This window comes from Squalius cephalus (genome assembly GCF_949319135.1).
Source record: "Squalius cephalus genome assembly, chromosome: 17".
Lineage (NCBI taxonomy): Eukaryota > Metazoa > Chordata > Actinopteri > Cypriniformes > Leuciscidae > Squalius > Squalius cephalus.
In genome coordinates this window covers 6702060-6716177 of record NC_137138.1, presented here as the reverse complement: position 1 = coordinate 6716177, position 14118 = coordinate 6702060, and the positions used below count along the sequence as shown (strand labels likewise).

General features: G+C 36.4%; 1 protein-coding gene and 1 long non-coding RNA gene across 2 annotated transcripts; one reads left to right on the top strand and one right to left on the bottom strand.

Moving 5' to 3' along the window:
• Positions 1-746: 746 nt before the first annotated feature.
• On the top strand, positions 747-3862 carry LOC307144959. Its single transcript, XR_013818861.1, has 2 exons — positions 747-795; positions 912-3862. It is a non-coding gene; the product is annotated as an uncharacterized lncRNA (long non-coding RNA).
• Positions 3863-5129: 1267 nt separating this feature from the next.
• Positions 5130-8804, bottom strand: LOC307144952 (uncharacterized protein). Its single transcript, XM_079847711.1, has 5 exons — positions 8664-8804; positions 8453-8545; positions 7814-7954; positions 7007-7117; positions 5130-6866 (listed from the first exon to the last, which is right to left on the bottom strand). The coding sequence occupies exons 1-5, from the start codon at positions 8710-8712 to the stop codon at positions 6670-6672; spliced, it is 591 nt and encodes a 196-aa protein (XP_079703837.1). The 5' UTR covers positions 8713-8804; the 3' UTR covers positions 5130-6669.
• Between the last annotated feature and the right edge of the window lie 5314 nt (positions 8805-14118).

The window sequence follows — 14118 nt, the reverse complement described above, 5'->3', positions numbered from 1 at the left end:
GAAACACAAATGCTGTCCTGCAGTGTGACATAGGATATTAGATTTTTGTACAGGCAGTTACATGGACAGCCATAGGGGTCATATAGTCAAGCCTCCAACCAGGAAGTCCCCCAGATGTTTGGATGTGCTTTTAAGGAGGTTAAAAGGTAAGTGTTAATCTCTTATTAATTTGATCAATTTCATCATTTCTGTCAGACCATGTACGTGTCCATTTTTGATAGTCCTGTGGTGTGACTGATCTAGTTCAAGAAAAAAGAAAAATATATATAAAAAAAAAGAATCATATTCAGGTTTAAAACAATGAACTTATTCAGTTACTGTAATGCCCAAGGTCAGTCTTGTATAGCAATGACTCAAAATGGCTGCAAAGGTGAAAGAGTCCTGTGGTGTGACAGCCCGTCCTGTAGTGTGACATAATTAAGTCAGATGTAGCTAGATTCTTGTCTGTTATGTTTGCAATAGTAAACATAAATATAAATATATCTGTTTCTATATATATATATTAAACAAATATTGTAAATATTATATATAATACCTATATTATACATATATTAAACAAATATATATCTGTCTTCATTATACATGATATACCTATATTATACATATATTAAACATAAATATATATCTGTCTTCATTTGTTTGTTATATGTGTATGTTAACAGTCACTGATCATTGTTTTTAAAGTGATTTTTGTCCGTTTTTAGGCATGAGCAAAGAAAGGACAAGGAGGTACCGGGAAAGGTTAGCACATGAAGAAGCCAGGCATGAAGAGATCCTTAGGGAGAGAAGGAGAAAGTAAATACGTTTATAATAGGGAAATTGAGTTTATATTAGGGAAATTGAGTAAAACATTCTCTAAGACGTACACTTGTATAGAAAACATGTAACAGCTGTCTCTGTTCCATCAACAGATATCAAGAAAAGAAAAGCTAAAGGAGAAATTCAACCACGAAATATAACCAGCCTCCCAAAACATAAGAGAGCAAAGCTTTGTGAGGAATGGAAGAAGACAAAGGCAAGGAACAGGAAGAAGAAGGAGGATCTGGTGGCAGCCATTTTGGATATTACTCCCCAATAACCCGAAGACCTTGATGTGTCCTTTAGTCCAGTTCATCTTTCTCCTGCTCATGGTTCTATTTCCCCAATTCCAAGTCCCCCCCAAAAGGTTTGTCCACCCAAGTTGACAGCAAAAATTAAGAGGCTGGAAAGAGAAAACAATTAGCTAAAAGCAATGCTCGATGGCATGAAAAAAGCCAATAGTAAAATGAGGGTTCAAAAGCATCGCTGGAATAAAGCTAAGAAAGCACGTCAACCTACCCTCAGATCTTCAACGAAGAGATCTGCAACACAAAAAAAACCCAGCAAGTCACTAACTTTCTTTCCAGGGATGAAAACAGCAGGCTCTTGGCAGGGAAAAGGGAAACTGTGGTCCGGAAAAACAACAAAATGCAGCGGCGGGTTTTGACCAAAACCATGAGTAAGCTACACTCTGAGTGAATACAACCAAGAATCTAGCTTCACAATGCAAATGTCGTACCGGCAGTTTGCTCTCTACAGGCCTAAGCACATAACAGAGACCAGGCCAACAGATAGAAATACCTGTGCATGCTACCAGCATGAAAACATGTGCCTACTGATTGACTCTTTGGTTTTTAAAGGCATGATTTCAACCAAAAGCCTGTCTAATCTTCTTTCCTCCATTACTTGTAACACAGAGGAACAAAAATGTATGTACAGGCAGTGCACCAACTGCTGTTTTGATGAGGTGCGTCTCAACTCACACAATCCTGATGAATTCGCTAGGTGGGAGCAGTGGGAGCGGGTGAAGGTGACTGTAGGGGAAAAGGTCTTCATGAACTGGGTTAAAAAAGGGGTTGAGGGAACGCTGGGAAAGCTGGCAGAGACCTTCCGGCGTCAATTCCATCCCATCAATTCAATTGGATGCACCAATCAGCCAAAATGAGGGAGTTAAAGGAGGAATTGCAAGAAAATGATTTGGTGTTGCACGTTGATTTCTCTGAAAATTATGGATGCAAACTGAACACAGAAATTCAATCTTTCCACTTTGGTGGAAATAGAAACCAAGCAACCATACATACAGTGGTTGCCTACACCAAAACGGCCATTCAGAGCTTTGCAACCGTCTCAAAATCTGCAGAGGCCCTCTTTGACTTCTTGTCCAGCAAAGAGGAGAAGAAAATCCAAATGAAATGGATAGAGGAAAAGGACATAGAAGAATTTGACAAACTGCTCCCTCCTGTGCTCCCTGCTGTGAAAGGCATACTAGGTACACACTAGTTTTTCTCTACAACAACAGGGGAGGTGTTTCATAGGGCAGTAAGTTGCTTCTGCAGCTACCCAAAAGTGTGTGGCTGCTTCAAGGTTACAAAAGTCAAAATGGCTGGTGACAGTCCAGCTCAAGAGATTACCCCTATCCCTACCCCGTCTTTCTTGGATGAAGATGTTGAAAGTGACCAAGACCAAGTGTTTGAAGTGTGTTACGATTTCCTGATTGGTCTAGGGGAGGAATGAAACAGTAAAAATGGATGGTGGTGAAATGAATGTGCAACAGCATGAAGCCACCCCATCTCCAGACCCAGAGTTGTTTCACAATAACCACATAGTGATCTCATTCAAGAAAGTAGTTTTATTTACAAATTAGGCAAAAGAAAAAGAGAGGTATCAAGTTCAGAAGGGGGTATAGCCAAAACAACAAACATAAATCAATCTTACTCCTCATTAATCAGACTACCTAAACTAAAAGAAAAGAAAACAAAAGTACAGCAAAATAAGCTAACTCCCTTGCTAGCATAAACAGGAGAAAAAAGTATGATTCAAAATAAATGGCACCCACCTCCCTACTAACCTCACAAAAAATAAAGAAATAAATGGTTAAGTAACAAACTTCAAATAAACCAAGAGAAAATGATCCATTAAGTCAAACAATGATTAAACCATTAAAGGTAACACTCACTTCTGCCTTTAAAGTCTCAATCAGGGATTGAAATAGAAAGAGACTAAAAAGAGAAAACTACTTCACTAAGTAGTACACACGATATAAGGTAGAGATACACTGTTCACTACTGGCTTCAACAAAGTCTCAGGTCTGGGGTTGAAGAAGGGACCTCATTGCTACTGCTGCACAGTCAAGCCACCACCAACACAGCTCTTCTTCTTCTTCTTCTTTTTGGGTTTTTAAGGCAGCTGGCATCCTTTGAGTTGCATTACTGCCACCTTTCGGTTTTAATTACCCTTTGTTCTCATTCATACTAAATCCTCCTATCTAATCCAGTTATCTTCAGAAAACCAAATATCACTTTCCTACCCTCCACACTCTCTCCATACTCCAATAAACTTTTTACTGCCAACACAGCTCTGATGGTGTTTGCAGTTTAAATACTCCCAGCATCCAATCACAGCAGGCCATTGATTATCTGTACCAGGTGGAACCATTTTTCCTATGAAGAGAGACCGGGATAGAGAACGAGAAAACAGCACAGCTGAACACACACAAACAGAACCTTACGGCTCTGGACGTAACAAGTGGGAAAGTTCATCATAGTAAAATATGATGAGAAGCGATATGTGGGCCAAGTGTTGAATATTCAGGGAGAGGAAATACAAGCGAACTGTATGGTTCAACATGGAAACAAGAATGCCTTCCAGTGGCCTGACAAAGAAGATACCATTTGCTACTCGTGGAATGACATAATTGGTAAGATTTCAGAGCCTGAGCCCCATGGTCGAGTTGCGAAGTTAATGAACATGGACTGGCTCATGTTCATCACATAAGTTTGCCATTTCTCCTATGAAATAATTTCTACATCTTTTTTTTTTTTATTAAATATTGGCTCTAACAGCTTGTCATGTTTATGGTCTGATCTCTTGTTAGTGACGACTCCAGAATGTTAAATTTCACATTATGAAATAAATGTTTTTCTCCAAAACACGTTGGCCACAATTATTGGCACCCCTAGAATTTTTTACGAGTAAAATATCTCTGAAGTATATTCCCATTAATATTTACCTTTTTTAGCACACCAGGGTGACTAGAAACATGAAACTGTCCAGCTATGACTTCGTGTTTCACAGGAGTTTAAATATGAGGAAACACAAAGGCCAAATCCCCTTAATCATCCATCACAATGAGTAAAACCAAAGAATATAGTTCTGATGCGCAGCAAAAGATTATTGACCATCACAAAATAGAAAGTGGCTGTAAGACAATAGCTAAAGAATTGAAAATCCCCATTTTGACCATTAGGGCAATAATTAAGAAGTTCCAATCAACTAAAGATGTTACGAATCTGCCAGGAAGAGGACGTGTGTCTATACTGTCTTAATGCACGGCGAGGATGAAAGTTTGAGTGGCCAAAGACTCTTCAAGGATCACAGATGGAGAATTGCAGAGATTAGTTGAGTCTTGGGGTCAGAAAGCCACAAAAAAAAAAAACCTAAAAAAAACCCTACATCCCCACATGTTGTTTGGGAGGGTTTCAAGAAAAATCCTCCTCGCTCATCCAGAAACAAACTCCAGCAAATTTAATTGTCAGACACGACTGGATCTTCAAATGGCACAGGGTTCTGTGGTCAGATGAGACTAAAAAAATAGCTTTTTGCCAGCAAACACACTAGATGGGTTTGGTGCACACAAGGATAAAAAGTACCCCATGTGTACAATTTAATATACCATTGGATCTTTAATGTTGTGGGCATATTTTTCTGCTGGAGGTCCTGGACTTCTTGTTCAGATACATGGCATCGTGGATTCTATCAAATATCAACAGTTAAAAAATCAAAACCTGACGCCTTCTGCTAGAAATCTTATAATGGGCCGTGGTTGGATCTTCCATCAGGACAACGATCCAAAACAAACATCAAAATCAACACAAAAATTTGATGCGGAGCACAAAATGAAGCTTCTGCCATGACCGTCCCAGTTCCCTGACCTGATGAGTGGGCTGAACTGAAGAGAAGAAGCACAAACATGGATCTGGGAATCTGAAGGATCTGGAGAGATTCTGTATGGAGGAATGGTCTCTGATCTCTTGTCAGGTGTTCTCCAAACTCATCAGGCATTATAGGAGGAGACTCAGAGCTGGTATCTTGTCAAAAGGAGATGGCAAAAAGTATTTAATAAAAGGGTGCCAATAATTGTGGCCAACGTGTTTTGGAGAAAAACATTTATTTCATAATGTGATTTCCCCCCCACATTCAATTCTTTTACTTAAATGAAAGGTTAGATTTTTGCAAATTTTTTGAATGAAAGATCAAAAGGATAAACAATGCAGATTTATTTTTTACAGCCAGTTTTGATCATATTTACCAGGGGTGCCATTAATTGTGGAGGGCACTGTATATGACGACTTCCGCTTCTGAGAAACCCGGAAATGTGAAAGGGTCTATTGTGAGAGAGCTGTCATCTGCTCATTATAGTCCCTGTCCCAAATGACACACTTCATGCGCACTTGCGGTCTTGTGGACTGACAGCCGCATACGTGTGTCCATTAAGTCCACAAGACCGTAGGGTGTCCCATTTGTTAATTATAGGTTTCAGAAGGGTGTTTGCTTGAGCCCCCCTTGCAGGATTTGTAATCGATGCATCAAGAAAACGCCTGAATCCTTACACCCCTTTCACAGAGATTATCGTCCCCTATCCGCTAGCCATCAAAATTTCAAAGCGGTTATGATGTAACAAAGTCTGGTTTACTGAAATCATGTGACTTTGTTTGGCAGTTTGATTTGAGCCCCGAATCACTGGTTCAAAACGTTTCGCAAAGGTTTCAAAGCTGCACAAAGCGTGTTTAGAAAGCATCAGTCACTATCGCCTGCCATCTCATTTGCTCTAGTCTGTGACAGCTATCAGAATCGAGGTGAAGCTGATAACTGGTGAATATGCAAATTAGCCCTGCCTCCTTTTCATTAATTTTATACTTTAAAAATAAACCCAGAAACAAATGCAAAGGTGATCATTACATTTTATTTCAGTGATCGTTACATTTTGTTAAATATTTCATAAAATCCATATATATTTCCTTCAACTAATCAGATTTTCTATATTGTTTTAAAGGAGAACTCGGCAACTCTAGCGAACTCTAGTCACTTCTTCGCTGATTTTCCCTTTTGTTGTCGCATGTTTTCCCCACGAGCTCCCCCTACAGCTGTGGGGGGGCGTATATTTCACAACACGGTCGTAAAAAACTCACTTGCGGCGGCCTCCTCCCCCTCTCTACCGCTGCTCATGTGCGTTTGTTTTGATCGGAGCAAGCCAACTGTATCGTGTGGAGCTATGTCTACCGAGGTGGGTAATCTGGTATACATCATACATGCGTGTGTGTTTATGTCGAATTGCCGTAAAGCAATTTGTGTTTCGCACTCGTTCTCGTTTCTCACGAGACTTCCAATTTCTATCTTGCCGGGACGGTAGTCCCTAAGTTGCAAGGTTGGTTTTCCGCCTGGGAACGCTGGGGGGAGCGGGGAAAGTCACCAATATCACCAGAACAGGTTGTTTAACCATCCAAATGATTTCTAGACAGTTTTATTAAGTTAAAAAAGTTACCAAGTTCTCCTTTAAGTTCCCCACACCAGATCAAATCTTGTACTGATAAAAACACGAGCTATATATTCAGTAAAGAGTGTCTGATTGTAGAATGTGAAGATCTGCTGTATTCAGTGCATCATGAAGTAGGAGAGCAGAGAACAGCAGAGGAACAGGAAGCTCTGGGTGACACTCTGAGCCCCGTTACACAGGTTCCCCTCACAACATGTGACGTTGCCAATGGCAAGACTACTAACTGATGTTGCAGCGTCACAAAATGATTTAGAGACACAGCCTTTTACAGCCACTGTCTGACTTGCCACAGTCCCTGATGGAAAAAAAAAAAGAAAATGGAAGTGGATTCATGAATGAAAGCTGAGGTGTCTAAGCGGGTTATTGGCATATATGAAAACCTTATCAAATGCATAAGATTAAAAAAGATTTTAAAAAATCACTTCATCCTCTCACATGTTGCTGTAGTGCAGCGATCTTGAATCCCTGAACAGTTCAATACTTTTGAGCAGTTCTTCTGTTCATCACAAAAGTAACATTTGTTTCCATTCGGGGCATTAGAGGGATCTACAAGAAAAAGAAGAAAAACAAGCTTTCTTTACCTTGTTGTCTAATTGTGCACACAACATACTGTTTGTAAAAAAATGTTTGCAGCATGTTACTGTTATTCGTAAGTGTAATGCATGTATTGTGAAACTGCAGCTTCATGCTAACGCAAAATAAATAGGATCTGTATTCTTCTGACTTTCATTTTTCCGCGCTTACACTTTTGGCACGAAGAAGAGGGCGAGTCCACCTTCATGTAGCCAATCAAAGCTTTTTATTTTGTGATAAAAAATTCAAATATTTTGCGTTAGCATGAAGCTGCAGTTTCACAATACATGCATTACACTTACGAATAACAGTAAAATGCTGCAAATATTTTTTTCTTACACTTGAAAGGCGATTTACACCTTTACAAATCTTATCTTGCGCATGCAAATTTAATTTACGCTTGCAATCTTATGTAAACTTTCACAATTCTTACCCTGCGCATGCGATTCTTTATGACATCATATTACCTTCATAGTTCACACTTATTCAAATGAACCGCACTAATAGAGCAATTGCACCAGGGTTTGTTTTAATTGAACCAAACGTTGACATGTGTGAACAAACCCAAATTCCCTTCCGGCACGTCACAGTCCCCAATAGAAAGTCCCATGACAAGTATTTCTTGGTTAATGTTTTATGACTGTAAACTTTTGACTGTAAGTACAATACCTGAAGCATCTTGAACATTACACAGGTCTGTGTTACAGCAGTAAGAAGAGAACTTTAAACTGCCGATGTTGAAGGACCCAGTTGTACAGTTACTTGCTGGCAAACACAGTTTACTTGTCATTGGAGAAGTATCGGTTGGCCCTGCAAAGACAAACTTTGTAATATAATATGACCATTAAATCATTTTTTTTTCTCATTTCAAAAATATTTAAAATTTAACTATTATATTATGGAATAATGATTTGAGGGAAAACTAAATTAATTTCAGTATATTATATAGAATATTTTATGCATGCAGTTTTAAATTCTGTCCAGAAAAGTAGTAGCCGTTCTGTGACGACTGACAAGTTCAACATATACATTTTGCAGCACCAATAAATTATAGCAAATTATATAATCTGTTTGAAACATTTGTTTACTTTATACATTTTTGTGTATTGCTTTATTGTATTTAAATGTTCAGTTCTTTTTGTTATAAGAAATACATTTATTAAACCTCCTATAGTATGACTATGACAACACTTTTTTGCAGCTTATTCAATATCATGATAATACCATATACTGTGATTAAAAGCTTCAGCAATTATCACAACATGAAAATGTTATACTGTCACATGCCTAAATCCATACTGGACTTACCAGCAGCTGTTATACTGAGGCAGTTATTTCCACTGGAGCAGTTCGTCAGTGAACAAGAGCCCGACTGACACTGAAAACAGCTGATAGAGTGTCCTTTAGTAGAGAGAGAGAGAGAGAGAGAGAGAGAGAGAGAGAGAGAGAGAGAGAGAGAGATCAATGATCTGTATTTGTATTCAATAATATTAAAAACAAACACTATTTGTCTCTGTACCTGCAGTGAACAGAATGAACAGAAGAAAAACTGAGATTTGCAGATCCATCTTTGATCAGGAGGAGAATGTAATAACTTACCTGTTTCAGCACCCATTTTATAGTTCCTCAAAAGAGGAGGATCTTCATGAGAAAATGAAAGTTTAACACAAAGACAATGAAGTAAAAACAGTAGATATTAAATTATTTACTTGCAATATTACTATTTCAGCAGAGGGCTCTAGTATGGAAATGAATCTTGCTCTTTATAAGAAATGTAAACTTATCAGATAGTTAATCTCCAAAACCAAAAAAAATTAAATTCTATCATCATTTACTCACCCTCATATCATTTCCAAACCTGAAGATATTTGGCCGGGGGAATATTGCCAATGGTTCAATGTTATTTTGGACCCAAATCCATTCATAATATGGTAGCACTTTATGGTAACACTTTATTTTACAGTGTTCATATGTTACATGTACTTACCATAGTAATAACAGTAAATTGCATAGTTACATGCAACTAATCCTACCATAACTCCATAGTAAATACATGTATTGTATTGCTTAATATTACTCAGTACTTAAATATATAATTACACTGTAACCATGACACCTTAAAATAAAGTGTAACCCACTTTATTTTACTTTCCTATTCTCCATGTACATACTATTTATTTACTCTAGTAATAACTGGGTAATAGGTTCTAACCCTGAACCTACCTCTAACACTAACCCATAGTTACCTTATATTACCTAGTTACCTACATGTAAGTGCACATACTGTAAAATAAAGTGCAACCCATTATATATTTTGTGTTCTGCAGATGAAAGAAAGTTATACACATTTGGAACAACATGAGGGTGTGTAAATGATGACAGAAATTTAATTTTGGGACAATAATATATAACATCTTAATAAAAACATTTTCACAATAAAAGATATAGATATACAATAAAAGATATAGTCCTATAAATTGTTCTAAATGTAAAAGAATAGCAGAGTTCACACAACTATAATGACAAACTATCATTGGAATCAAGTTCAGAATGATTTTTTTTCCAATTGGTGAATGATAAAATGATAACATTCTCATGCAGCTCCATGCTGGTGGAATGCAGAATCCCTGGCAACTTTCAAAAGACAGCTGAAAACCCATCTCTTCCGTGAGCACTTAACCTCATAAAAAAAAAAAAAAATTCCTTTAAATCCTCGCTTATTGGGCTTATGCTACTCTGAACAATGCCTGAACTTCATATTTTGAGCACTTCTTGCGTTGTTCCTTGCCTCTTCACGATGACTCACTTAATTTAGTCCTAATTTGTAAGTCACTTTGGACAAAAGCGTCTGCTAAATGACTAAATGTAAATGTAAAATAAAAACACTGACAGCCAATCAGAATCCATCCTGCTTTAAGATTGAGCTCCAGCATTTCAAACAGTAGAGCACATAAGCGTGCGCTTAGAATAAAAATATTGTTTGCTGTTGTGGACATTAATATAGTAATCTTTAGTTATGGTTTCTGGTGTGAAAGGGCCTTAAGTAACTTATGTGTTCACAATGTGACAAGAACTTGTAAAAAAAAAAAAAGTACATACATTAACTTAAAATAATGATTTCCTTTGGAAATGATGGTAAATGGACCAGCAAGTTCAGTATGTGCTGGTGTTGATTTCCTTCCATTAAACTACTGTGCTCAAAGTTCTATATGTTTTATATATATTTGTTTTATATTAAGATCTTTAGTTAGAAAGAAAAGCACATTTTGTTTTCAGATGGAGAACAGCAAAGTTGATCCATGTAGACCATGCCTTAAACCAGTTAAAAACTGCTTGAACAAGGATTCATACGATCCAGACAGGGAAGACGAGGCTTGATTTGGGGTTTTTTTCAGTAGAAGGTATTTGTGCTTGCTAAGTCTTTGGAATGGACTGTCACACACATACTAATGCTTAAGGTACAACTGATGTTATGAAAAAAATGTTATTGAGAAACCAGTCTACGAATAGTTCACATTCTCTTTTCACTCAGAGAGACAGTTTGTCTCACAACTGTAGCCAAACACGTCAAGTGATACAATACATTTAAGCATTAAAATGATGATGTGATAACATGACTGATAACATGTAATGTACTTTACTATGTATGTAATGTACTTTACTTGAGTCATTGATTTCCATTTAAACTGAAAACTTGTGCTTTTACTTAATTGCATTTTCAAAGATATATTTTTATTTTTTACACTTTTCAATTTCATTTTGACTACAAGTAGGCTACTCTACATTTTTGCAGTGGTGTTCCCAGGCTTTACGGTCAGGTCGTATATTTAACAAAGTTTTTTTGGGTTACTGTATATTGCCTTGATGAGAGCTGCAACAATATGGTTCTGGAAGTAAAAACACAATAAAAAAAAAACTCCATAAAGAAAATAAATTTAAAATAGCATGTATAAACCTTTTAAGACAGACCATTTATGAGCTCCGAGGTTAAGAAATATGCTTCTGTAGAAGTCAGTATAACTTATTTTTTAACACTAAAATCAATTGGTCATTTTTATTGATATAAAAATTCTTATTTTGATGCCCAAAATGATTTTTATGAAATGTTATAAGCCTAAAAAACAGTTGGCATTTAAATGAACAGGTGTAATTATGTGTAAATTTACTTTGTAAATATATTGATGTTCTAAGTGGTATTGTAATTTTATTACAGTAAATAAATATTATATTGAATATTAATTAGGGCTGTCAATCAGTTATTTTTTTTATAAATTAGAATTACTCGTTAATTAGTCGCATTCAATACTTGCAGAGAAAAACCAAATGCCTCAAATAAATGAAATTTTCACACTGAAACAAACACATTTCTTTATCACTGAATCACTGAATAGGCATCAAAAAGTAGCTTTAGTAGATTTAGGGGTTGTATTATATCTGAAATAAATTATGAAACATGACAACCCCAAAAGGGGAGGAGCCCGATAAAATAATTTAGAGTACCATTTCTATGGTAACGCAAAGTCCAATTTTGAATAACATTATATTTAAGAGGATACTATATATATTATACTTTTTAGAAGATAATATAATTTTATAATTGTATATCGACAAATACTAGATTACATGTTTAAGAAGTTTTAGCATGAAAACCAAAGTTTAAATTATTAAAAGTGTGTGCGTCGACTTTTTGTGACAAAGGTCAGAACTCCTGTTATGATGTAGATTTTTTGAGGTGCACTCTTGTCATAAATTCATCTATTACTATTCCTACATAATTTGTAACAAAAAACAGTGGTAACATATATATTTAGGAGTCTTAAGCCTAATTTATACTTCTGCGTCGAACTTACGCCGTAGCTACGTCGTAGGCTGTGTGTAGCGCGCGTACCCTACGGCGTACCCTGACGTGCACCTCTCCAAAAATGTAACAACGCGTCAACAACCTCCCTCGGGGTTTCACATGCTCCCTAGGTGCGTCAACGCGGACAACGACGCAGAAGTATAAATTAAAACCAACACGTTGCCTACGGTGTAGAGGCTCCGGCGTAGGTCTGATGCAGAAGTATAAATCAGCCTTTAGACCTTTCCAACGATATACAGGTTGTCATGATTAGATTAGGATTTAATTGTAATATAGTGAAGTAAACTTTGGCGTCCCGCTAGCCGGACAGTGACAGTTAAGAGAGAAATTCCTCTCACATTTTTTATTTTGCTCGGTTACTTACTTTTTTTGCACCTGACTATAATGTAAAGTTTGTATGTTTTTGGCTAGATACTTGGACTTTTAATAGACTAAAATTTTTATTCCGTATCCATATTTTCATTTAAGTATATTCAAGTGCTTTTTACACCGCTGGTTCTTCTCACCTTATTGATGAAAAGGAAATGCAGTCTGAATGTAGTCAAAACCCAGAAACGAGTTCCATCGTTCTGAATGGTCTTTTTTAAAACGTATTCATTTTATAATTAAACTTTTTTAGTATGTCTTTATTGCACACTGCACATCTTAATATTAAGCCTAAAATGTGTTTAATATCACTATTAGTAAGAATAGTATGATGTATAATATCCAGAGTGAAAAAAAAATACTAAATTGTATTTGAAATACATTTATTTTGTGCCAAGTATACTACAAACACATTTACATATTTATGTACTTAATAAAAATACCCTTGTACTTTTGGTATACTAAATTGGTGTACTTAAAGTCTGCTAAATTGGAACAACTCATTTTGTACCAAAAGTACAATTGGAGGGTATTTATATTAAGTACATAAATATGTAAATGTATTTGTAGTATACTTGGCATAAAATAAATGTATTTCAAATACATTTTTGTATATATATATATATATTTTTAATAGGGAAGGAACACAAGCTCAAGATATTTTCACGTTTTATTCTAGAGTATAAAATACATCAGTAATAGGCCTACCCTCTTATGATTTTTTAAAAAGCTTTTACTTGTCTTGTAAAAGGCAGTTGCTAACAAGTGGCTAAACTACAGAAGCCGCCAGGGACATAGAAAGTCATCAGCCGAACAGATAAACTCATCTACTCATTCGCTTTCACAGCCTCGTTGTGTTTATAATCATACTCCTGCAAACAATTATAACTCAAACTTTCAGGGAAAATGTTTTTAAACAAAGACTGAAAGAGTTGTTGGAAGCTGAGTGATGGTGGCGTTGAAAGTCATGTGGTCATATAGTTTGTTTATAGCCTACGTTTAGCTTTTGACTTCTGCCAAATGTATTTGTCTTTTCATCACAATAGTAACATGTCTTTCCATTGGTACCAAAGAAAAAACATGTTGTCTTTCTAATCTTTCATCGACATGTTTGCCTGTAAAGCAATAACATTCATTTTCCTCTGACATCATAATCAGATTCCACCCTTCTTTTTTTTCTTGTTAAATGTTATCTAAACTGTAGACTGTAAAGTACAATATGCATCTTGGGCATTACACTGGTCTGTGTCACAGCAGGAAGAAGAGACTTTTCCAATGCCGAGGTTGATGGAACCAGTTGGACAGCCAACTGATAAAGCACATCTTTTCACCTTCACTAGTTTAGTTTAGTTTAGTTTATTTCCACAATTTCACACATTGCATTTGTTGCTACATCAGAAGCAGTGTTGGGGGTAGCATATTACAAAAGTAACAAGTTACAAAATATACTACTTTTTCAGCAGCCAAGGACTACAACACATTTACCCACACAAAATATGGTAATATATCAGTCATCACAATTCAAGTAACTCGAGTTACAAACAAATAAGATGCAGCATGCCAACTCAAGCTGGATACTGGTGTACAAGATCTGCAGGAGCTTATAGCCAACGTCAAAACAAAACACGAGAGAATGGGGAAAAGGAAATCTTTGACTGCACCCCGGCTCGGTGGCATCACTACCATTTCAGTCCATATCTTGCCAAAGGTGTTAAGCAATTGAAAGTAGTTACTCAGCTACATTTTT

Bases quoted from the DNA above. Each gene is read 5' to 3' on its own strand.
- LOC307144952 (XM_079847711.1), bottom strand. From the start codon at position 8,712: ATGGATCTGCAAATCTCAGTTTTTCTTCTGTTCATTCTGTTCACTGCA. The intron at 8,546-8,663 runs GTACAGAGACAA...TCTCTACTAAAG, and splicing joins GTTCATTCTGTTCACTGCAG to GACACTCTATCAGCTGTTTT. The intron at 7,118-7,813 runs GTATTGTACTTA...TTTTTCTTGTAG, and splicing joins TAATGTTCAAGATGCTTCAG to ATCCCTCTAATGCCCCGAAT.